General features: G+C 40.8%; 1 protein-coding gene across 1 annotated transcript in view; it reads left to right on the plus strand.

The window, feature by feature from the left end:
- The first annotated feature begins 3,503 nt into the window (after positions 1-3,503).
- Positions 3,504-26,783, plus strand: part of LOC135200077 (ferritin, heavy subunit-like) — a 32,140-nt gene continuing 8,860 nt past the window's right edge. The window contains exons 1-2 of the mRNA XM_064228371.1: positions 3,504-3,720; positions 16,145-16,246. Of these exons, the coding sequence (XP_064084441.1) occupies positions 3,619-3,720; positions 16,145-16,246 (204 nt within the window). The 5' untranslated portion in view covers positions 3,504-3,618. The remainder of the gene's footprint in view (positions 3,721-16,144; positions 16,247-26,783) is intronic.

Genomic DNA, 26,783 nt, shown 5'->3' on the forward strand with positions numbered 1-26,783 from the left:
TGCCCATGAGCCGACGAATTTCTTATCTACTAAAAAATTCCCCTTTGGTTAACATATATGAAAATAACTTATTCCGAGGTAGAGCGAATTAGATGTTAAAGGACATTAGTAGCTCGATGTATGTATTGAATCACGGTATATATATATATATATAAAGGCATAAGCCACGAAGGAAAAATAAACAACGGAGTTTCTGCAAGATCTTTCGACTGAACGTCCTTTACTCAGTAGATAAACTGACTTACATGAGGAATTGACAGTACAGGAAAGGTCGTATAACTGAGATATGGATTATAAGGAGATTAGTACCTAGAATCCGGCACACCTGGAGAATGAGTAACCTTTCTAAACAAGCATAAGTATGGGTACAATTTAAAAAAAAAAAAAAAAGAAAGATTAAGTCAATCTGCTCATACACAAGGACAAGACAATTATAGGATTATATAGGGCGACAGCTATTCAGAACTTTGGTAAACAAAAACTTGTTCACAATAAATATTCACAATACATATTAAACATACATATACAACGAAGATATCTCTAAGGCAACTAATTTGTATTTAAGTCTGTAATTATATCTTTGAGGTCATTCTTAAACATGTTACAAATACAAGGATCTAAATGAAACAGGCCACGACTAATGTTGAAATTACAACGTGAAGTAAGTTGTATTATAGCAGATTCTAAAAGATTTCGTGATAAGACAACTTTTGACCTTGCAATTACTGAACTACCAATCCAGTTTATTCGGTGGTTGTTTTCACTTAAATGAATGAATATTGCATTAGATGTTTGCCCAGTTTTTACAGAATATTTATGCTGGCTTAACCTTACTTCTAAGCCCTTGCTCGACTGTCCGAGATAAAAAGAGGGGCAGTCCATGCATGGAATTTTATATATTATGTTGTTGCTTTCCCTGGGGCCATTTTTTATTAACATTCCTTTTAGTGTGTTATTATAGAAAAAAACAAAGTTGACCTAAAAGGCTTTTAACAATGATTTAATGGCCTCAAATCCGTTAAAATAAGGCAAACTGAGAATGTTCTTAGAATTTTTTTCTCTGTGTTACTTACACTATAAAACTTTTTGTGGGCTTTATTAAAACAAATATCTAATATATGTGAAGGATAACATAAATCTTTCCCTATTTTTCTTATGTATTCAATTTCTTGATCCAAATATTGGGGACTGACAATGCACAGTGCTTGTAAAATCATAGAAGAAAAAATTGATATTTTGATGTTAAGATGGTGGCCTGAATAGAAATGAACATAAGTTAAGTTGTTGGTTGGTTTCCTATAAATACTGAATTTACATTGAAATGGTTCTCTATGTATCAAAACATCTAAGAAAGGGAGGCAATTGTCTTTTTCCAATTCAAGAGTAAACTTAATGGATGGTCCTTGGTTATTTGATTTAGAGAATAAATCATTTGCATCAATACCAGCAGGCAGAACAGCTAAACAATCATCAACATATCTATACCACTTTACAGGAATATAAATGCTATTAGGTAAGTAGCGTTTTTCAAAGAATTCCATGTACAAGTTTGAGAGAAGTGGTGATAAAGGGTTGTCCATTGCCATGCCAAATATTTGTTGATAAAATTCACCATAGAATATAAACTTACAATCACAAATGCATAACCTAGTGAATGAAATAATGTGACTTATAGTTAGAGGTAATTCATGCTTAGTTAGTTCATTACTAAGATATTCTAAAATATAGTCTATAGGGACTTAAGTAAAAAGAGAACCTACATCAAAACTAACGAATCTATCAGTGGGGCAAAGAGTAATTTCGTTTAAGTTATCCACTAAATCTAGAGAATTATATATATGAGAATCGGAGATGGTTCCAAGTAACGGGGACAAGATCTTAGTGATATATTTCGAAAGCTTATATGAAATTGAACTAACAGTACTGATAATAGGCCGCAGAGGGTTATTTTCTTTGTGCATTTTGTGAGTAGATATATTATATATATATATATATTATATATATATATCTATATATATATATATATATATATATATATATATATATATACAGTGGCGGTCCCCCCGTATTCGTGGGGAATGCATACCAGATCCCCCCTTGAATAGTTAGAACCTGCAAATAGTTGGAACCCCTACAAAAATGCTTAAAACCTTCTATTTCGTTAGTTAAAACTCAAGAAAAAGCCACTAAAATTTTTCATACCTGGTTTTATAATAGTTTTATCACAAAAAGTGCATTTTATGATGAAAAAGGTACACAGGAATTTGTACTTATTTCTCATAGAAAAATACCATGAATAGGCAAATAATGTGGGGAAATGTGTGAGTCTGCAAATACGGGGGTCCACTGTATATATATATATATATATATATATATATATATATAATATATATATATATATATATATATATATATATACATATATATATATATATATATATATATATATATATATATATATATTATTTAAGAACATACAGACATGTATATATTCATATTAAACCTCAACGTTTCCCATGTTTTTCCTGTTCATCTCCACTTCTTAGAACAAGAACATGAAACTTCATTTGAGTATTTATTGTTCAAAACTGAAGATTCTGAAAAGGATGACACCCGGAGTGTTGATGGTAAATGTCGAGAAAGGTAGTTTCTATTCAGGTGATCTACACGTATAACTTGCAATGTTGTAATGACTGTTGTAAAACATAGGCCTTAGTTTATGTTCGAAGATCAACGACACAGGTGCTCGAGTTGCTTTGTCCCATGGAAATGTTCTTTTAATTGAAAGGTTAAGCTAAAGAAGGTGGACTTGGTACCATGTTATGATTATCCTGTTTAGAAATGACTTTGCTTCCTTATGAAATATATTATGTTTTACATGAAAATGAATGAAAGTATATTCTCCGTACTGTGCGCTTAATCTCTCCTTCTCATGCCTGGATGAACAGAAAGAACCCAGCAACATCTCGGTGAAGAGGAAGAAAGTGATTCATAAGAAAATGACAAAATGAGTTAGACATAGCTTCTTTATGCATGGAGGCTTTATGCCTCTATTTTATATCCAACAGCGATTGCTTTCATTTTTTTTAATCAGCAGTAAAAATGCATTGGCAAAATCAACAAGTGAAAACGTGATGCTGATATGTATTTCAACTTCCTTAAGAAGATCATGATTTTGATCAAGCTCATTATTTCTTCAAGCATTCCTGGTTTTCTTTGCATGCATGAGAAAGAGTACTTGTTGCATGTGCGACAGTGCATTGCGCGTGAATGCAGATGATGCACCTTGATGGTATGTGTTGTATAGAATATTAAAATCAGACTGTAAATTTCTATTTTCTTAGATAAGTCTATCGAATTTTGTATTTTCTGCTGCTTCTTCCCTCATTATCAGACGTTTCTAAGCAATAAACGAGGAATACCAGTGCAAGCAACGATCTTAAAATCATTGTTTATCCCGTCCTTGTAGTCACGTGACAGATCAGCTGTTATTTGTAAACATGAAGATGGAGTCTGCGTCAGTCGACGGATGACATCGTAGGTTGGTGGCGTAGTGGAAGATCTGTCTGTGACGGTAAACTTTATTACCCTCCATCTGTTGATGTTAATTGTTGAGGGATGTCTAGCATTATACGTCAGAACTTCCATGAGGATTGTGAAGCAGCACTGAACAACCACATCAATCTACAGCTTCATATAAGCTATGTATTTACGAACTTGGTATGTTACCTAGCTACTGCAGCGAAGTTTTTGTTTACTTTGTTCGTCGAGTTTCGTAGTTGCCTTGGCCGACCCGTGTAAGAGAAATTTTAAGTATGATGTGTGGAAGTTGTTTTAGGATAATTGATTATCTTAACGTACTTATCAAGTGGAATATTTAAGGTAGCCCTAGCTACCTAAATGACGTACCTTTGTTGCCTCGTGTACCTAATTGGCAGCCATTGGGCTACGTGATCTGAAAGTTTTAATTGCCCAGTCCTTTGTCTTGCTCGGCCCGTCCAAGGCCAGATCCTTTATCCTGAACTTTCATTTGGAGAAAAAGATTTCTAGTACCTAGCCTATATTCTATGGGGCCAGTCATTTGGGAAATCGATAACAAGCCTAACCTTGGTAGATCTAGGGTACTAAGCTATGGCAGTTGCTGTTTTTCTGTGCACTTTTACCTACTGGACAAGAATTTTAAGTACTAATATTTATTCGGACGACTGTAATTAACCCCTACGGACTCGTACTAAACACGGCGAAATACATTAGACGCCCCAATTCCTGATGGCTTTCGTATTTGAGGGGATGAACAATGCGGTCATGCGGAATGCTTCTGTAGAAATACCCTAACCTTTTCTAAAAGCCAGGTCCTGACCTGGGCTGGGCTGGATACCCCCCCCCCCCCAAGTAACACTAAACGTCGGAGACAATGGATGTTACTTTTGTTGGTAAAATATCGAATGGTCTCCCGGCAACCACCTTCCCGAAAAATAACTTGGATCACCTGAAGATTAGCGACCCCTAATACCTCTCCTGGAGAAAATCGACCCCAATATTTTCCTCCTGAAGAAAAGCGACCCCAATATTTTCCACCTGAAGATAAACGACCCCTGCTTGTTGGTGTCTCCAATCTTCAGGTGACCCACTTTAGCTCATAATATTATAGAAAAAAGGAGAAAAAAATAGATATATATCCATTAAAAACTACTTTATTAAACATTTGTTAAAAACACAAATTTTGACAAACAATCAATAGTTAATTAAAAGCTTATTGTCTTGCAATTTCAGTACAAAAATAATGAAACCTACTGTAACCCCTGTGGCTAGCGCGAGCAGCACAACATTACTTCTTGCCAGAACATACCGAGCTTGCCAAGAATCTTTAAATATGCGGATAAGGCGCGAAGTGCCGTTCTGCCATGGCCTTACTGTAACCCCTATTAATTCCTCACCTTAAGAAAAGTGACCCCAATATTTTCCACCTGAAAAAAAAGTAAAAAGCGACCCCAGCGAGTGTTTGGGGCGCTTTTCTTCAGGTGATCCAATAACTTTTAACACAATCTGCAACTCAGTATAGACATCAGTCACGAGCCAGCGCCCGTGGAGGCAGCACCTCGAGACCTCTACTTTCCTCTCGAAGTGTTTTCTCCCAAGTCACAAATTAAGGACATAATTTCCTATTAAAGATAAATAAAAGTCTAGCCATGCGCATTGCTAACTTGCCTCCATGACGCTTTAGAAATTTTTACTTGAAACACCTTGCATATAGAAGATTGACACCATTTTGATGTTTGCAGAGTCATTTGAGTAAACAAACTTCCCATTTTCTGTGCTAAATCCGCATACCATTTATACCCATAGATGCCGGTACTTTTTTCACAATTTTAAACAACGATGGTGTTTAAGCTTGCGACCGGGGAACCTAGCAATTTTTCGGGAAGAAAAAGAGGAATGCGCTCTTTAACACTTAAATAATTAGTTAAACACTAGAATAAGGTTATGCATTGCATAAATTTATTATGTATTCATGGTAATTAATTGGAAAATATTTATTGCTGTAAAAGTAACCAGATTCCTGACACAAATTTCAACGATTTTGCTGTGAACATTAATTGCGATGTGTTGTTCGCGTTTTTTTTTTCTCCGTTACTGTTGTCAATTGGTATGTGTGTACCCTCCAAACTTGGGGTAAGACACAAAACCGTGGAAATAAGTGAATTAAGCATATCTGTTTGTAGTATATATATACATAAATATTAGAGCAATTTTATAATTATTGCTTTACTATGACATCTAGAATTCATGGAAACCGTTTGTAAAGGCCTCGGCATATGTGCCAAGTTCCACTAAATTGGCACCGAAGATTTGCCCTTCCTAGCACGCAAACATTAAAGGTTACATTTGTTTCAGCCATGCAATTATTAAAAATTAAAAAAAAAAATTTCAGCCAAGTCGGAATAGTAATATAGACTTGAATAAAGGAAGTGCTAGCAAAGAAGTACAAATTTTTTGTTATAAACAATTCACTAAACTGCCGTCTGCTCGTGGATGTGTTTAGCAGCCAGACTGCCAGATGTACAACAAGGTTGAGAAATTATTCCAGTCATGGTTTAAGTGGAATTTGGAGTGAATTAAGAACGAAATGTTTATAATGATGGCAGTAAGGATAAAACTACCGATTACAAGGTATAAATGCTTTTCAGTTCAAAACATAACCCAGGGAATAAGAAGTCTCGTACTTTCACTAGTATAGGCAACAAAATGTTTATTGTGCTGATTACAATGCCAATCTTGAGTAATATCAATAAACGTTATAAATATACGCAAATATTGTTCATATGAGCGCTGGGAAGGACACGACGGCCAATGTGGAAACAAATTGGGCAAACTGCCACCAGACACCATATTAGATTTAAAAACTGTCTTGAATACATATTTTGCAAAGACTTCACATGCTTATTTTACTTCGTATGGCAGTTTCATATATTTGATTTTGTTGACCAAAATTCAATCTTTTGAATGGTATGCTTAAATATTTAATTGTATGGTTTCACCAATTAAATATAGTGAAAAAAGTGGTCTTTCTTCAGATTAGTGGCCGCACAGCAATATTTTACCTTGGGGTTCATAACTTCTTGTAGAAGGTAGGGAACATTTTTTAGAATTTTTCTTCTTACACCTTGTGCTTCCTGCATATTGATTTTTTAGCATGGCTCTTTAAGGGTAAAGGAATAAATGTTAAGTGATTTTTTTTTCATTAGAGAGAATATGGTTTAAAGTGTGCAATCTGTCCTCCGCAATCGTTGGGAATAAAACACGGTTTTAGGCTATTCCTCAAATTAATTTGGTGAAACATTGCTTTAGATTCTGGTAGCTCTTGGCAGAGAGAAATTTCAAAGTTATGGGGATTTACATTCAAGAATTAAACTTTAGTTGTAGAGAGAGTAGTTATAACTTGATTTAGGTTAAAATTTCAGTCATACAAGGTGTAGCATATGAGAAAAATAGCTTTGATTTACAGCACCACCTTAGAAAGGAGTCAAATTGATAAGCATGAATATAAATTTTGAGTTAGTTACTCAGGGACATTAAGTTTATTTACTCTCTGTGGGTAATGGGACTTGGGGGAGTAGTCTTATGTACTGTTACTTAGTGTAAGGTCAACAAGTAATTTCTCAATATAAGGCACACTTGTGTAAATGTGTATTATCTTTGATTTGATTGTGCTACATAGGAAAATCCAACATTAAATTAGAAAAAATCCTAACACACCAGTGATAAATCCTTGGAGGGAGAAACAAGAGATGAATCATTTTGAGTTAACTTTTTGTTCTCCTCTTAACTCAAGCAATCATCATTTACATTTCAGGCCTGAGATTACTCTTATACTCATCCAAGAAACCCAATGGCTACTGATATAGGTTAGAGGTTGGTAATAGCATAGATGATTTAGGCGAAGCTTCAAGCTAACCAGTTTGGCTTGGATTGGCATGTTAACTGTAGTCAAATGGAAATTATGCTATTTCATTGTAGGTTTGACGGGAATTTAAGCCTGTTGTCATGGTCAACTATGGCTTAGCATAGAATGTAACTGTAAGGTTTGTGAATGTTTACTTTAAATTTCTTGACCTTATTGGAATTGGATTAATGGTTACTGTTCTCTGCTGTCAAAAGACTGGTATTGTAGAGAAAACTTTACTGGGAGACTTATCTTGTTTATTTGAAAAGAATGAATTAGATTATGCAGATTTATAGATTTGTGTTAATAAATGATCTGTTTATCAGTGTTTTATATCCTGACCTTCAGCCATGTATTTCAATTTTTTTTGAAATTTTCTGCTCATTTTATGCCATTAATATAGGTATGTAGTACTATTGACAAGAGAAGTGAAGATAGTTTCCATTAATCATCAGACACATTTTGCTCAATAATGCCACATCTGGCAACTCTAGATAGGGGGCAAAGCTCCAATATTGTGTTAGTTGCTTTCTAGATTTCCAGTAACTTATTTAAAGGTTCCATAGAAGTCTTATAATAATTTATACTTGAATGCAGTAACAGCTCCTGTATTATTCATTAATGTTGGTTTGGGAACTTCAGCCCAGAGTAGAATATGAATCATCCTTCTTTAAAACATACCGTGAAACCTTGATCTTAAGTGATGTTATGACACTAAAATGACATAAAATTCATGTGTATGTAATTGGAAATGGGTTTTAAATAATGAGAGAACATTTTCTTAAAATTTGGGCGATACCAGTGCAAATCGTGAGGAATAATACATAATGAATGCAATATTATGCTGAGAGAGAAATAGGTACTTAATTCATTATATTTATTTTGAGAGTTGAGTGATAATATTTCTCAAATATGTTTTAAGATAAAATGTTTTAGGAGAGTGAGAGGGGGTGGGGGCGGCGGCCAAGGTTGTGCTTCACTAGACTAGATAAAATATGCAGGGACCATAGTATATGTAGTCTTAAGTTAATTCTCTTAAGGAATGTATAGACTAATCTTGATTGAACATTCAACAGTTACCATAACATTCAAAGATTGTAAAAGACGTGGAAAATTTCAACCATAGGCTACGGTCATTCTTACTTTATTGATATAGTCTCTACTTTTGATCTGCAAATTGTTCATGAAAAAAGCTGTGCAAAGTAAAGATATTTATTACCACAAATAACACTCTATTGCACAGGCAATTGGTTTTATATCATGCAAAAAATGCGGTGTTGGGATATCTGTCAGCCTCGTGGCAAAAGTAATGCAGCTGTATTAACTATGTAGGCTAACTCCGAACTGCTTGTAAAGGGAGCATAAACAGGAAATCTTTGAGTTGACAGGCTGCTTTAACCTTGATAAAGATTTCTTTTTAATGACAGTAGCTTTGTACTAAACAGCTACGTACTACCATTTGATCCATATCAACATCAAAGTCATCAAAATGTGAAAGCCATTACGCCAGTATCCAGTGACTTGTGCTTTCCTGCCCGAAGCACTCTGCTTCGGGTGCCTCCTCGCATCATAGAGAAGCTCTTGAGCATTTAACTAGATTTGCTCGACCTACCTTAGCTGTCACAACATTTACTGCCAATTACGTTGGCCAATTATAAACACTTTGGAATACATAGAATACAAACAAAAGTTTGTTCATGCCACTTACCTGACAGATATATATTAGCTGTATTTTCTGAAGTCCGACAGAATTTCAAAAACTCGCGGCACACGCAGTGGAGGCCAGGTGGTAGTACCCATTCCCGCCGCTGGGAGGCGGATATCAGGAACCATTCCCATTTTCTATTCATATTTTTTTCTGTCGCCGGTCCGGTAAACTACTGTTTACAGACCTCCGCTCAGGATTTTTTGGATTTGGCTCGCATTTAAGTATCTGATTGTCTTTTGGTATTGATTTGGATTGTTGGATTGGCATACGCGATAGTGGACTGTTTTTTTGACTTTGGATTGGCTTTTCTGTAAACGTGATGTCTGGATCAAGTGCAGTGAGTTTCAGAGTGTGTGTGAGGACTGATTGTAAGGTGAGGCTACCGAAAGCATCGGTAGACCCCCACACAGTATGTATGAGTTGTAGGGGGCATAATTGTTTGGTGGATAATCGGTGCAATGAATGTGAGAGATTGACCGATGATGATTGGAGAGTGTATGAGTCCTATCGGCGTAAATTGGAACGCGATAGGATCAGGAGGTCTTCCTCCAGGAGTGGTTCTACAAAGGTAAGGCTACAATTCACCTGTATTACACCTGTAGAGTTTGCATCTCCTAAACCTGTGTTGCCTTCGGGCCCTGAATCTGTGTCGGGAGAAGCTAATGCTCTCTCTCTTATTTGTAGTCTCTACGCACTCTGGAAAGCCTTGGAAACTGGCTCAGTTCAAGTGTGTGATCGTTGCCCCTAGGGGTGTTGTGGAGGGGGCGTCAGATCGGCCCCATAATGCCTCTAGGCCTAGACCTCTATCGGACTCCCAAGACTCAGGGAGAGGGTATGTCGAAAGCCTGCAAGAGGGTTCGGAGCGGGGCAAGAGGGTTAGGGGGCTCCCCACCGATCTGGCGTCCCTTCGGCAGGCCTTGTTGCAAAGTCCCAGGCTGTCAAGGAGCGCTCACAGGCGCGCATCCTTAAGGACTGTTTTTCGTCCTCCGAAGCGTCCTCCCCGCGCAAGGGGTGGAGCGCTCGGAGAGACTCTCGTCCGCTGAAAAGGACGTTTCGTGTTGAGGACGCTTCACGTCCTGTATCGCCGCTTTCTTCGGAGGACGCTTATGACGCTTTTCCTCCTCAGAAAAGAGGTAAGATCTCCTCCGATGAGGACGCTGGGTTGCGCGCACAGGCGCGTATCCCTGAGAAGCAGGTAGCTGTACCTGTGAGAAGGAAGGAGGCGTCCCCTCGCCCCTCGTCTTCTCGCAGGATCAGTCCTGCTCCCTCTTTTCGTCCTCTCCAACGAAGAACATTCTTTTGTCCCTTCAGGACCAGCTATCGACGCTTATGGCTCACGTAGGACTCGCCCAGCAGCAGTCGAGCCTAAGCGGAGGAAGGACCTTAGACTGCCCGTCAAGAGGACGAAGCAGTCTCCTTCTCCCTCTCCTCGTTCGTCTCTTTCGCCGATCGCGTCTCCTTCGGCGATTCGCCGATCTCGTTCGTCCTCTAAGAAGACGTTGCGTCAGGACGCTTTTGAAGACGCTCGGCACGACGCTCGACAGGACGCTCGACAGGACGCTCGGCAGGACGCTCGGCAGGACGTTCAGCAGGACGCTCTTCAGGACGCTTTGGGGGACTCCGGCCAAGAAGAAGTCGTACTTCAAGACGCGGTATTTGCGCGGCAACAGGCGCGTGGTTTTTAAAATTCCAGGATAACATGTCTTCCCTTTCGTTTAAGAAAACGTAAGGACGCTTCTCTTGCAAGTGAGGCTGCCTCGGGTGTCGCTAAGGACGCTTTTCGCCGTCAGGACGCTCTGCCTACTTCGAGTGGTAAACGTCACAAAGAAGACAGCCTAGATAAGGCTTCATCCAGTAAGCATAGGGGGTCTTTGATTAAGGCAAGACCCGACATACGTACGCCCTCTCCGGAGAGGCGGTCTCCTCTTCCGATTAGAGAAGAAGGAGAGTTGAGTAGTCCTGCTGACTCTGTTGAAGAGGAACCTTCTGCTGCCTCTTCAATCTCGGATTATAAAGTTCTCGTGCGGCTGTTGCGTTCGTCCTTCGAGGACAAGTTCCAGCCTGCAGCTCCCAAGTCTCCTCCTTCGCAGTTTTCATCCTCTAAGACTGGTAAGACTCCGGAGTTTGTCGAGATGAAAACTTCGCTCTCCACTAAACGGGCGTTCAAGAAACTCCAAGATTGGATGGAACGAAGGAGAGATCAAGGCAAGACAACTTTCGCATTGCCTCCAGCTAGACTCAGCGGAAAAGGGGGTATGTGGTATAAAACCAAAGAAGACGTGGGTGTAAGAATTCCTTTTTCAGCACAAGGGGATTCTCCAGCTTGGTGATTCTCAGAGGAGGTCCCTTTTATCCACTGCTAAAGTGACCTGGACCCCCACGGAGACGGACCATCATTTGAAGGGTTTGCTCCGGACTCTTGAAGTTTTCAACTTCCTAGACTGGTGCTTGGGAGTTCTGGATCTGCAATTTCGAGAAGCCAGAATCTCTCAGTCTGGGGGAGCTGTCCAGCCTGTTAGCATGCATGGACAAAGCCGTCAGGGATGGTTCTGAGGAGCTCGTCTCTCATTTTGGGACGGCCTTCTTGAAGAGGAGAGCTATGCTGTGCAATTTCACGGCTCGTTCAGTTACTCCAGCTCAGAAAGCAGATTTGCTTTTTTCTCCTCTTTCTAACCATCTCTTCCCCCAGACTTTGGTTAAGGACCTGACAAGCAGTTTGCAGAAAAGGCAACGCAGGACCTCTTAGCCCAGTCCTCGAGACGTTCGGCAGTCCCTTCCAATTCTTCAGCTTTTGTTCGACCGCTGAAGAAGGTTAAGCCCTTTCGTGGGGCTCCCCCCTCGAGAGCAGCTCCTCGAGGGAGAGGTTTTTCACGAGGAAGAGCTTCCTTTAAATCAAAGCCTTCCAAGTGAGAAGCATGTCCTTCAGACACCAGTCGGAGCCAGACTGAAGTTTTTTGCGGGAGCATGGAGAGAGAGAGACACACACTCTTGGTCCCTCAAGATCGTGGAGCAGGGGTACAAAATCCCCTTTTTAGATCTTTCCTCCTCTTTCTACGACTCCCAGAGACCTTTCTCCATCCTATCAGGGAGAGAAGAAAAAAGTTTATCGATCTTCAACAAATGATCGAAAAAAGAGCGGTGGAAACAAGTCGCGGACCTGGGGTCTCCAGGTTTTTACAACAGGATTTTCCTAGTACCAAAGCAGTCGTCAGGTTGGCGTCCAGTTCTAGATGTAAAGCAGGCTCAATCTTTTCGTGGAAAAGTCCAAATTCACGATGGAGACGCCTCATTCTGTTCTGGGAGCCTTGAGACCGGGGCGACTGGATGGTGTCCTTAGACTTGCAGGACGCGTACTTTCACATCCCGATCCACCCTCTTTTCAAGAAAGTACCTAAGGTTTGTCTTAGACAAAAAAGTGGCAGTTCAGAGCTATGTGTTTCGGCCTGACCACGGCTCCAATGGTGTTCACCGTAGTCATGAAGAATGTGGCGAGGTGGCTACACTCTTCGGGGATAAGAGTTTCCCTTTACCTCGACGACTGGCTTATCAGTAGCGTCGTCGAGAGAAAAGTGTCTGAAGGACTTGCAGTTCACGTTAGCCTAGCAAAGTCCCTGGGACTTCTTGTCAACCTCGAAAAGTCGCATCTGACCCCGACACAGTCCATCGGGTATCTGGGGATTCAGATGGATTCAGTGGCTTTTCGAGCGTTTCCGTCCAGGAACGTCAGCGGCTAGGATTAGAAAAGATCTCGGCCTTCTTAGGGAAAGAAACTTGCTCGGCGAGGGAATGGATGAGTCTGCTGGGTACCATTTCCTCGCTAGAAAGGTTTGTTTCCTTGGGAAGACTGCACCTCAGGCCTCTCCAGTTTTTCCTTGCGGACGAGTGGAAGGCCAAGGACGATCTCAATGCGATATTGAGAATATCTCTTCCAATAAAGAGCCATCTAAGATGGTGGTTCGACCCACAGAAACTACAGGAGGGCGTGTCCCTAAGTCTTCTGAGCCCCGACCTAGTGTTGTTCTCCGACGCTTCCATCACGGGCTGGGGAGCAACACTATGGAGGAAGGAAGTGTCAGGCTCCTGGGGAGGGGAACAGGTAGCCTGGCACATAAATGTCAAAGAGCTTGCAGCAATTCTTTCTGTCTCTGCAGTTCTTCGAAAGGAGTTGAAGAACAAGATTGTTCAGGTAAACTCCGACAATACCACAGCACTCGCTTATTTGAAGAATCAGGGAGGAACACACTCCAGAACTTTGTTTTTCCTGGCGAGGGAGATTCTGCTGTGGGCGAAGAGAAGAAAGGTTACAATCCTGACGAGGTTCATTGCAGGAGTGCAACAAACGTCAGGGCCGATCTTCTCAGTCGTCGGGAACAAATCCTACCGACGGAATGGACCTTAAACAAAGACGTGTGTCGAGACCTTTGGAGGTTGTGGGGACGTCCTCTGGTCGACTTATTCGCGACGTCAAGGACCAAGAGACTTCCTCTTTATTGCTCCCCGGTCCTAGATCCAGAAGCGATCGCTGTGGACGCGTTGCTTTGGAATTGGACGGGTCTAGATCTGTACGCCTTCCCACCATTCAAGATTTTGGGGGAAGTCATGAGGAAGTTTGTGGCCTCAGAAGGGACAAGGTTGACCCTGATCGCTCCGATGTGGCCAGCGAGGAGAATGGTTCACAGAGGTCATGTCTTTCCTTGTAGACTTTCCAAGGACATTGCCCTTGGAGGAGATCTACTCAAACAGCCTCACTTCGAAAGGTTTCACCAAAACCTCTCCGCTCTGAGTCTGACTGCGTTCAGACTATCGAAAAGTTGGCCAGAGCGAGAGGTTTTTCGAAAGCAGCTGCGAGAGCAATCGCAAATGCAAGACGTGCTTCTACAAGAGCTGTTTACCAATCGAAGTGGGCTTCCTTCAGGGCATGGTGTAAAAAGGAGGGAGTTTCCTCTTCCTCGACCTCTGTGAACCAGATAGCTGATTTTCTGCTCTTTCTCAGGATGTGCAGAAATTAGCAGTCCCTACCCATCAAAGGGGATATAAGAGCATGTTGTCAGCGGTTTTTAGGCACAGAGGCCTTTGACCTTTTGACAACAAAGACATTCATGATCTTTTAAAATCTTTTGAAACTTCGAAGATTCCTCAAACGAGACCTCCTTCATGGAACCTTGACGTGGTTCTTAAGTTCTTAATGTCAAGTCCTTTCGAACCTCTTCAAGCAGCGTCTCTTCGAAACTTGACAAGGAAGGCTCTTTTCCTAACTTCTCTGGCGACGGCTAAGAGAGTTAGTGAAATACAAGCTTTTAGTAATTTAGTGGGATTCAAGGAGACAATGCTGCTGCTCTTTGAGCCCAACTTTCTTGGCGAAGAATGAAAATCTTTCTAATCCTTGGCCGAAAACTTTCGAGATCAAGGGTATGTCAAGTCTGGTGGGCCAAGAACCAGAGAGAGCCCTGTGCCCTGTCAGGGCTCTCAAGTTCTATGTACATAGAACAAAAGAGGTAAGAGGTCCCTCAGGTAATCTCTGGTGCTCTGTGAAGAGACCAGAGTTACCTTTATCTAAGAATGCTGTGCTTTCTTTCTGAGGGACGTCATTAGAGAGGCTCATTCATCTTTCCAGAAGACTGATTTGAGCCTCTTACGAGTGAAAGCTCACGAAGTTAGAGCTGTGTCGCTACCTCTCTTGCCTTCCAAAAGAATATGTCAATCAAGGACATTCTTGATGGCACCTTTTGGAGGAGCAACTCTGTCTTCGCCTCACATTACCTAAGGGATGTGAGAACGATTTATGACGACTGTAATTCACTTGAGCCATACGTTTCTGCAGACACAGTCTTGGGGTCCGGAAGTAGCTCTTTCCCTATCCCTTAGTTAGGTTTAGGTTAGTTTTATTGTTGTGTTTTTAGGTTGTGGTGAGTCTTATGTGAAGATATCCCATCCTTTAGTTAGTTTAAGGGGTCTTTGGATAGTTGGTCAGGTGGTGGTCAGTTGCTTCGTTGCCCTCATATGTATGGCTCGATGGTCTTGTCACGTTGAGGTCACGTACCCGTTGACAGATCATCCAGAGCGCACCAGCGCTACAGGTCTCCACCTGGCTGGCAACTCTAATTAAGCAAAAGCAGGCTTAAGTGACAGTAATCACAGAGTCTACTTTGCTGACAGGTGAGGAACCAAGATGTATATCATCTACTTAATTTAAGTTTCCTAAAAAATCCTATTCTGTCTCTTCCCACCATCGAAGGTGGGATTCAGCTATATATATATCTGTCAGGTAAGTGGCATGAACAAAATGTTATTGTTATTATACAATTAAGTGTGTTCATACTTACCTGGCAGATATATATAATTAAAGTGCCCGCCCTCCTCCCCTCAGGAGACAGGGGCATTAATAAAATATGAATAGAAAATGGGAATGGTTCCTGATATCCGCTCCCAGCGGCGGGAATGGGTACTACCACCTGGCCGCCCACTGCGTTTGCTGCGAGTTTTGAAATTCTGTCGGACTTCAGAAAATACAGCTATATATATCTGCCAGGTAAGTATGAACAAACTTAATTGTATAATAACAATAACATTTTTAGAAACTAAATTCATTACAATCACCATTTATGATGATGCAATACTATTTCCTTTTATAAAGGAAAACTAGTAAATATTGTTGGCATAATTTGTACTACAATCAGAAATTCACAATCAGTCTTCCAGATCTCTATGAGCGAATCCATCTGAGAAATTCCAATTACTTCTGATATATATAACGTTTTAAAATTATTTGAACATTTTTGTTTTGCAGTTTTAACTTGTATGATATAATTTGCATTGTATTTTCATATTGTAGAGTAAATTTAACAAGATTGTCTTTTCAGTATAAAACACACGGGGAAATTCAATAAACAAAAGCTAATGAAAACTGTCTTCACTTTTCTTGATTGCACATTGAACATTGGTACCTATGATAACTACTTTTTCAGTAGAACTTATACACAACTTTTTTTCAGAATCACCATTTTGCCCGTGATGATGTTGCGCTTCCAGGTTTTTCAAAATACTTTGAGAAGGCCAGCACGGTAGCAAACGATCATGCCGAAACTCTTATGAAGGTATTGTTTTTTATTTTATCAGTGATACTGTAAAGTATTTTAACAAAATTAACTATAGCAGTTGCGATTTACAAACAGAAGGGGGTCAAATAATTGTCCTTCGCTTTGCAAAAAAGGGAAGGCATAGAAAGTGGCTCTCTCTCTCTCTCTCTCTCTCTCTCTCTCTCTCTCTCTCTCTCTCTCTCTCTCTCTCTCTCTCTCTCTCTCTGAGGATGATTGCAGAGATCTACATCCAAAAATATGCAAAAGCCCAAAAGAAGGAAAAGGATGTAAGTTCGACAAAAAATTTAAATATATGCACCCTGTAGCCATGAATCAAAATCAAAGAAATAATCAATCTAATAATAAAATCCAAAATAAGAAAGAAACAAACAAAGAGAGGAACAAAGAATATCAGGTGAAAGGAAAAAACCAGCCATCATCACGATATGGTGTGTCAACAAAATATTTCCAACCATCAGCTCCAAGATACAACTCAAGAGATAAGAACTGTATTTATGATGCAAGAGGATATTGCAGATACGGAGAAAATTGCAGATTCAGACACAAAATGAATAATTATGATGAAGGAAGATCAAATATTATGGAAAAGTTGGATTTTTTAATGTCAGAATTTCTGGAAATGAAGAAAAGAACAACATACCAGAACAGGAAAGAGACATGGGAAAATCCTTATTATTATCCATAACAAATGAAGGAGAAAACACACAAACCACCATAGTGATGAATGTGCAGGGTTTAGTTACGAGTATAACTCAAAAAGAAAAATAGAGTACTTAAAAGAACTAACCCAAATTGAAAAGAAAATAGATATAATGAATATAGGTGAAACCTGGTATTCCCAAGAGACTGGAAATGATGATAAAATTAAAGGGTTCCAAACTTATAGATCAGATAGAAAAAATAGGAATCAAGGGGGAACCACAATATATGGGAAAGACAAAAAACAAGGAAAAATATGAGAAATATACGTAGTAACTCAGAATGTGAACTAATAGCGGTAGAATTTGAATCTGAAAAATTAATGAACATAGTAATATATAGACCCCCTAATACTAAAGAGTTTGACATAATAATAGAAAAATTGGATGATATATGTAGAAATCACAAGGACTGAACTATTCTCCTATCTGGAGACTTTAACTTTCCTTTCGTAGATTGGAAAGAACGAATAGGAGATTGTGGTTGTATTTATACATATAAAAAAAGAGAGTAATAGTAGTGCAGAAGATAAGAGGCAATTCGAAAAGCTATTAGATATGCTACTAGAATACAACATTCAACTAATAAATCACCTGCCAACAAGAAAGGAAAATACTTTAGCCTAGTATTTGTGAACGAGGTGAATTATGTTAAAGAAATAGTTTATAATGCGAGTATTTCAGACCATAATGTCATAGAATTAACAGTCCATTCCAAAGCAAGTGAAAACAGAGATAAGCAAGAAATGAAAAAGTGGGAAGGATATGGAAAATACAACTTCTACAGTAAAAATATAAAATGGTCAGAAATAAATGAAGAATTAAGCAAAGATTGGGATAACATTTTCGTAAGTGATGACATAAGGGTAAATACGGAGATATTATATAAAATATTAGAGAAAATAGTGGATAAATATATACCGAAGAAGAAAAGTAAACATCAGTCATGCATACCAAGAGACAGAAGGATCTTGTTCCAGAAAATCAGAAAGTGGAAAAAAGGTCTTGCAAAAGAAAAACATGCATGGAAAGTTATAGAACTAAAAAGTAAGATAGAAAAATGCAGAACAAAAGATTATACAATCAAAAGAAAATGAAAAACTGGACTTGGAAGAAAAAACCTTAGTAAATATCAAGCAAATCCCCAAACCATTATATACTCGTACGCGAAAAAGATGAATAAAAGAAGAATAGAAATAGGCCCTCTAAGAATTGAAGGGAGATTAACGAATGAAAAAAAGGAAATATGCAACATATTGGCAGAACGATATAAGAGAGAATTCACCCCTGGAATTGATAATGAAGATAATGATATAGAAGTAAGAGACAAAAATAGTGAATATTTAACTGACATAGATATTAATGAAGCTGATAGTATTGTGCAGGCTATTAATGAAATTAAAAATGGAGCTGCTGCAGGTCCTGATGGTGTCCCTGCTATTTTGTTAAAGAAAGTAGTTAATTCTATCGCAAAGCCACTTGCAATATTATTAAGACAAAGTGTAGATACAGGCAAGATTTATGATGAGCACAAATTAGCATATATTACCCCTACTTTCAAAAGTGGATAAAGACTAGAGGCAAGTAATTATAGGCCTGTGAGTCTTAACATCACATATTATGGAAGTGTATGAAAGGGTAATGAAGAAGAATATTATGAAACATTTAATAAAAAATAATTTGTTTAATATAGGACAACATGGTTTCGTACCCGGAAAAAGTACACAAACCCAACTGTTAGTCCACCGTGAGAACATAAACAAAAATATGAAAGGCGGAAATGAAACTGATGTGGTTTATCTAGACTTTGCAAAAGCTTTTGACAAGGTAGACCATAATATATTAGCGAAGAAAATTAGAAAACATAATATAGTGGATAAAGTAGGAAGGTGATTAAAAGAATTTTTACACAACAGAAGACAGATAGTTATTGCAAACGATGAGAAATCGGATGAAGCTAAGGTAATATCCGGTGTGCCACAAGGTACGGTGTTAGCTGCATTACTGTTTGTTATTATGATTGAAGACATAGACAGTAATGTTAAGGACTCGGTAGTGAGTAGTTTCGCAGATGACACAAGAATAAGTAGAGAAATTACTTGTGATGAAGATAGGAACGCGCTACAAAGAGACCTTAACAAAGTATATGATTGGGCAGAGGTAAATAGGATGGTATTTAACTCTGATAAATTTGAATCAATAAATTATGGAGACAGAGAAGGAAAGCTATATGCATATAGGGGACCTAATAATAAGACAATCACAAATAAGGAAGCAGTTAAAGACCTTGGTGTGATGATGAATAGGAACATGTTATGCAATGATCAAATAGCTATTCTAGTGGCAAAATGTAAAGCAAAAATGTGAATGTTGTTACGGCACTTCAAAACAAGAAAAGCTGAACACATGGTTATGCTTTATAAAACATATGTTCGTAGTCCACTTGAATATTGCAATATGATATGGTACCCACACTATCAAAAGGATATTGCACAAATAGAGAATGTACAAAGGTCCTTTACAGCTAGAATAGAAGTTAAGGACCTTGAATACTGGGAAAGGCTACAATCCTTAAAATTATATACTATTCTAGAAAGGAGAAGAGAGCGCATGGAAACAGATAGAAGGAATAGCCGAAAACATCGTGGAGCTAAAAATATCAGAAAGAGCAAGCAGAGGTAGATTAATAGTGCCCAAAACTATACCAGGAAAAATAAGGAAAGCACACGGAACATTAATCCACTACGCACCAGCATCGATAATGCAGCGTTTATTCAATGCATTGCCAGCTCATCTGAGGAATATATCAGGAGTGAGCGTAGATGTGTTTAAGAATAATCTTGACAAATATCTAAGCTGCATCCCAGACCATCCAAGATTGGAAGATGCAAAATATACTTGAAGATGTACTAGCAACTCTCTGGTAGACATTAGAGGTGCCTCACACTGAGGGACCTGGGGCAACCCGAACAAGATGTAAGGTCTCTCTACTCTCTCTCCTCCGCTCTCTCTCTCTCTCTCTCTCTCTCTCTCTCTCTCTCTCTCTCTCTCTCTCTCTCTCTCTCTCTGCAATATTTGTTCCTACACGATATACAAACCCTCGGTCCTTTACATAAGGAATTACTTTCGGCGTAGGTGGAATTACAGCCGTTAAATTCTTGATCAAGGTGGTTAGGCAGTAATTACCGTGTGGCTGGTGGGTAGGCTAGCCTGCCCGGATGTAAACACTCCACTTTGCTTTCGGCTGTCTTCCGATGAAGATGTGTGTTTGTGAGCTCTTGCTGACTGGTCATTGATTATTTTTACCCGGTTGATCTTTCTGGTTAATTTTTTTGTTTTGTTCATGAAACTTACCTGTCAGATATATATATAGCTGTATTTCTGAAGTCCGACAGAATTTTAAAAACTTCCGACACACGCAGTGGTCGGCCAGGTGGTTAGTACCCATTTCCGCCGCTGGGAGGCGGGTATCAGGAACCATTCCCATTTTCTATTCATAATTTTTCTGTCGCTGGTGCTGAAAACACTGTTTTCAGTACCTCCGTCTTAGGATTTTGGAAACTTCATTGCCGCTAAGTATCCTAATTGTCTTTTGATTTATTTACTTGGATTTGTGGGATTTGTGGCTAGGCATACGCTATCTTAAATTGATTTGAATTTGATTCATTTTTGCATAAAATATCTGAATCTAGTTAGGCTAGTTTCAGACGGGGTTGTCTGCAAAGATAGGGTGTGGCTACCGAAAGCTTCGGTAGATCCGCACTTGGTATGTACGAGGGGTATGGGTCTTGCTTCTTTGTTGAGATTTGTCATGTAAGGAGTGTGAGGACTTTGTCTATTCCGTAAGGAAGACGTATGATTCGTATGTACGCAATTATCAGTAAACATGTCTAATTCCGTAAGGAAGACGTATTGATTCGTATGTACGCAATTAATCAGTAACAAAATCAGGGTCTCGCTCTCCTTCATTGCTGTGAAGTGCTACTTCTGTAATTGTTACTCCTAACCCTGCAGTGTTGCCTTTGGGCCCTAAGCAGTGTCTGTAGAGGAATTACCCTTTCTCTGATACTCTTTCGATTCGTATCTTAGAATCGAAAGTGCTTGCTTTAGAGAGTAAAAGTGAAAGTGCAGTGATACCCCTTGTGTAGTGGAGGGTGCGTCAGATCGGCCTCGTTTCGCCTCTAGGCCGGGACCTCTGCTTGACTCCCAGGACCCGGGGAGGGAGCATGTCGAAAGCCTAAGGAGGGTTACAAGGAACCCCCACCGATCTGGCGTGCCTTCTGCAGTTTCTGATGAAAATCCCCAGACTGCCAAAGTGCGTGCGCGTGCACGAATCCTGAAAGATTGCTTCTCGTCCTCCGAAGCGTCCTCCCCATGCAGGGGTTGGAGCTTTCGGAAGGACTCGCGCCCTCTAAATAGAAGCTTTATAGAAGAGGACGCTTCACGTCCTCTCTCTCTCTCTCGTTATGCGTTTCAGTGAGAAGTAAGAAGGCGAACGTCGCCTGAATAAATCGTGTCCGTCTTTCCACCGAGAAAATACGTAAAAGAAGTCATAGTAGCAGGAAGCTTTTGAGAGCGGACGCCCGGGACGCTCGGATGGACTCCAGGTCGCGCGCGCGGGTGCACGCCAAGTGCGCGCCAGTGGACGCCGAGCGCGCTCCAGTGGACGCCGAGCGCGCTCCAGTGGACGCCGAGCGCGCTCCAGTGGACGCCGAGCGCGCTCCAGTGGACGCCGAGCGCGCTCCAGTGGACGCCGAGCGCGCTCCAGTGGACGCCGAGCGCGAGCGCAGTGGACGCCGAGCGCGCGCCAGTGGACGCCGAGCGTGCACCAGCGCACGCAAGGTGTGTCGCCTGGCTGAACGTTTCTGTTGAACTCTTCAAGCTCTTGTTTCAGATATGGGCCTAAAGAATGTTTACCTCTACCTCCAGTGATACCTTCTACCTCACCTGCAAAGAATGTGAAGTAGGCAGTGCTTCGGAGGAAGTTTAAAGTGAACAGACAACTTCTTCTTCGAAACCCAGCAAGACATCGGGTTTCGTGAATTCAAGAGGTCTCTGTCAATTAATATTGCTTTTCGCATAGGTGGATGGAGTTAAGGAAAGCTCAAGGGAAGATCTCGTTTGCTCTACCGCAACCTTTGCCATTCGGCCAATAAATTTAAGTTGCCACTACCGCAGTCAAGACTTTGCGATAAGGCAGTTACGGGTTATGTAAGGCTCGATGTCCATGCACGTCAGGACTCTCGGCAAACGTTCAGTGGGATTCTTGCAAAGGCACTCCATCAAAAGGACGCTCTTCAGGAAAGCGCAAGACATGACTTCCTTTGCCATACTGCCAATAAATTTTAAGCTTTAGCAGGCATTAGTTGTGATACGGGAGAGGAAGCTGGTTGGAGAGTTTCTTCCTCTTCCCAGGATAATTTTGCAAGCTTTTTAGCCCATCTGAAAGGGTTTTTCAGATGATAGATTTTGTTAGTTTCTAGTCGGGACTACGCTGCCGAATTGAACATTGTCGTTCTACCTGCCGTAAGCCCAGTCTCTTAAACAGGATTCTTGCCCCTTCCTCGTTTGAGACGGGAATCGAAAAAATAAATGCTTGACTCCCTGGATTACGTTTTGTCAATTCAGTGACTTTCCCCCATTGACAATATACTTTCGTTTTGTCAAGTAAGTGGGTATCCCCTCATTGACAAAATATCTCTTTGTCCCGTAAATGGGTTAGTTCTCATTGACAAACATACTCATTAACTTGATATTGCGTAAGCGAATAAGCTCTTATTGACAAGATTCGGAAGAGCTCTCATTCGTCATTCGCAGACTCGTACAAGAAATAGACTTGTAGACTACGTCAATGAACGCTTATGTCCAGTAACATAAGAAGCTTGAGCTGACTGCTTCGATTCTCTTAAGTTTTGTTCATGAAACTTGCCTGTCAGAATATGTATGTAGCTGTATTTCCGAATTCAGCTATATATATGTCTGCCAGGTAAGTATGAACAAACTTTATTGTGATATAATTTCATATTTTGCCTTGCGTTATTTTACTTCTGGTTGGTTCAAGTCATATACGCTTGCTGTAGTTACCTCTTCAGATGGCAACCGAGAGGTCCTATTGTATTATTTTAAGGACACTTTAATCGTTACTCCCTGCAGCCTTCCAGGAGTTTCCGATTTATCTTTTACCGTTGTATGGTAGTGTTCTGACGACACAAACGCATCTATATATTTAGCGTTTTCTGTTTCGCTTAAATATACCAGCTTGAGAGTCTTCGGCTCAAAAAATAACGGACCTATTTCTTCGTAGAATAGGGTAGCTGGCAACCCAGACATAAAGTTAAGAGACGACGTTCGTAAGCTGCTGGCTGCTGCTGTCACGCTGTCTGTCTTCCAGTCCAAAACCGAGCCAGTAACAGATCGGGCGCTGTCATGCGCCGTAGGTTACGTCTCTCTCTCCTGCGGGATGACTGACTAACCGTATCTCTGTGCTGGCGGTTACGTCTCTCTGCGGGTTGATTGACTGACTAACTGTAACTCTGCCCTACAATCACGGACTTTAGCCTAATTGATTTGGAGGGGAATTCTTACGTGAATGAATAAAACGTTGCATTCGTTTTGCCTTAACTATGTTCAACAGAGTTATCTCTTAATCCTTTCGGTGCTCGTTACCGCACGGTATAGAACTACGAGTCTACCGCAACATTGCACTTTTATATGCTCTCCTGCTTAGGCAAAGCGCAGCCTTATTAGGGAAGTAAGCATACTCGGGGAGGGAATGGATGAGCTTGCTGGGGACCATTTCCTTCCTGAAGAAGTTTGTTTCCCCGAATAGACTGCAATTCAGACCACAGTTTTTTCCTACCGGGAAACTGAAATATTATTCAAGATCTAGGAATGATTCTGAACATCTCTCAGTGCGTTTATCACCTGAGGTGATAGAAAGAATGTGGCCGGACATCTGGATAGGGTTTCAGATGTCCTGGATCTTAATCTGAAAGAAGTAAAAGCGATTCGGTAGTCCCTCCAGTCCTCGTAACGAGTTTTGGGAACCAGTGGTCCAGATCAACTCTGATATTCCACAGCTCTCTCATATCTTAAGAAGTATCTTCTCTCGGTCCCTGTTCGAGTTTACGAGAAAGCCTATTATAACAACAGGCGTAGAATGTAACGATCCTCTAGAGGTTCGTTACCGGATTGCGAAAGTCCGTACGAATCGTCTCGATCGACGGCAGCAACTATTGACTTCCGAGTGGAATCTTTCTTTAGAAGTAAGTTGAGAGTTGTGGAGACTTTAGGGACGCCCTTTCATTCTTCTCTTCGATATGTTGAGGACGAAGAGGCTTCTTCTTCTCTGCTCCCTTATTCTCGATCCGGGATCGGTACCATTAAACGCCATCCTATGATATTGAACGGGGATGGATATTTAGTCTTTTCCCCTTTTTTCAATCGCTTAGGAAATGTAATAAGAGGATTTATGACGTCACAGGGAGCGACAATGACGCTGATCGCCCCATGTTGGCCTTCAGGATCCTGGATTCACAGAGGTCACATACTTCCTAGTTCACTTTCCAAGGACCTTTCCGAGAGAGTCGGTCTACTCTAACTCGAAAGGTACCTATAACCTCTCCGCTCTGAGTCTTGACTACGTTCAGGCTATCGAGATGTTGACGGGAATAGATTACCGTCTTCCATTTCCGTCTGAAGAATGGATAAGCTGGCAGTCACAACTATTAAAGAATACGCAAATATGTTGTTGACGGCCTTTGGGCTCAGAGATTTGCGTCTGTCAAACAACAAAGCCCTTCACGATCTTTGAGTTCTGTGGAATCTCGAACCTCGCTCACCATCTACTTTTTGTCTCACCTGTTTTCTCGGAGTCAGACACTCGTGCGAGATCAGGCGACATATAGTAGCCCTGAGTTTCTTGTTGACGAAGTCGGTTGCGTTTATACACCCCCGATGATCGTGTAACATGAGACCAGGTTGGACTGTCAGGCATTCTTCCTTCGGGACTGAATCGCCTTTTTGCTCCTCGCTCCTTTCTCCTGGCACCAGAAGCTCGAGTCAGGAGTTGATTCGCTGACGACGTTGGGTTGCGTTGATACACCCCCAAGGTTTGCTTAGATTGAATCGCCCAGGCAGTCCAGACACTCATCCTTCAGCGAAGTAATAGTGCCTTATGGTCTTCAGGGTACAGCCTTGCTGTCCTTGATTCGTCTGACTGGTCAACTGGTCGGTCACCTGACTTTAGTACAGACGGACTGACTGTGCATGTCCAGATCGAAGCTTTCAATATGGAACTTAGACGTACATAGTCTGAAGTTCTTGATGTCAAAGCATTCGAACCTCTCCTACCTGTTAACTTCTTGCATGTGATCAGGAAGGCCTTCTTCTAACCACCCTAGATACGACAAAGAGGGTTAGTGAGATTTTAAGCCATCGTCACAAGTTTTGGCTTTAGAGAACACAAGGCGGTGTGCTCTCTAACCCTTCCGTTGTGGCCTAAGAATGGTAACCCGTTTTTGTCCTTGGGCCAGGAGCTTGAAGCAAGGATGGCACAAGTTAGTGGGCAGGAGCCAGAGAGTGTCCTGTGCCCTGTCGGGTCTCTCAAGTTTTATCTACATAAAACTCAAGAAAGTCGAAGTCAATCGGGCAATCTGCAGTGTTCCGAAAAAGACCAGACTTGCCCATATCGAAGAACAGCCTGGCTTTAGTGTAAGGAGTTCTTTTCAAAAATGCTCCTTCATTGTGTTTTGCACCAACAAAGATTTGAAATCTTTTTATCTGAAATGCTCACGAGGTGAGGGCGCGGCCTCGGAAGCATTTCAACAGAGCATGGCACTCAGCAACATCCTGAGTACCATGTTTTAGCGAAGCAACTCTGTGTTCACTTCACACTCCCTGCGAGATGTGAAGAAGGCATATGAGATCTGCTGCTCGCTAGGGCCATAGCGTGTCTGCAGACACAATCTTGGGGGCAAGAAGTACCACTCATCCTATCCTGTAGAAAATGGTTAGGAAGAGCTCTTAATTTAGTTGTTGAGTCGCCGACAACGGCGACTGTCTTAAACTCTTAAGCCTTAGTTAACCACACCTTAACTTTGGCTAGGTTGGTCAGGTGGTGATATATATATTTATATATATATATATTTATTTTACTTCTTAGCCCTCATGGTATGGTCAATATGGTCTAGTCACGTCGTGGTCTCGCCCCTGTTGACAGATCATCTGGAGTGCACCAGCTATATAGGTCTCTACCTCGCTGGCAACTCTAGTAGCACAAGCAGACTTACGTGGCAGTAACCACGAAGCCAGCTATGCTAACAGGTGGAACCAAGATGTAAATCATCTGCATGCATTTGTTTCCCAAAATCCTTATATTCTGTCCCTTCCACCTCCAAAGGTGGGATTCAGCTATATATATATCTGACAGGTAAGTTTCATGAACAAATGATATTGTTATGATACAATAAAGTTTGTTCATACTTACCTGGCAGATATATATAAAGTACCCACCCACCTCCCCTCAGGGACAGTGGAAATAAAAATTATGAATAGAAAATGGGAATGGTTCCTGATACCCGCCTCCCAGCGGCGGGAGGGAAGGGTGGGTACTAACCACCTGGCCGACCACTGCGTGTGTCGGAAGTTTTTAAAATTCTGTCGGACTTCAGAAAATACAGCTATATATATATCTGCCAGGTAAGTATGAACAAACTTTATTGTATCATAACAATATCATTTTTTAAATAAATGTGTATGTACGGTGTTTGATATTAATATTAAATTCAATTAATTTACAAACCCACTTTTTGTGATAGCCTTCATAGCCACCTTTT

This window comes from Macrobrachium nipponense, chromosome 26 (assembly GCF_015104395.2).
Source record: "Macrobrachium nipponense isolate FS-2020 chromosome 26, ASM1510439v2, whole genome shotgun sequence".
Lineage (NCBI taxonomy): Eukaryota > Metazoa > Arthropoda > Malacostraca > Decapoda > Palaemonidae > Macrobrachium > Macrobrachium nipponense.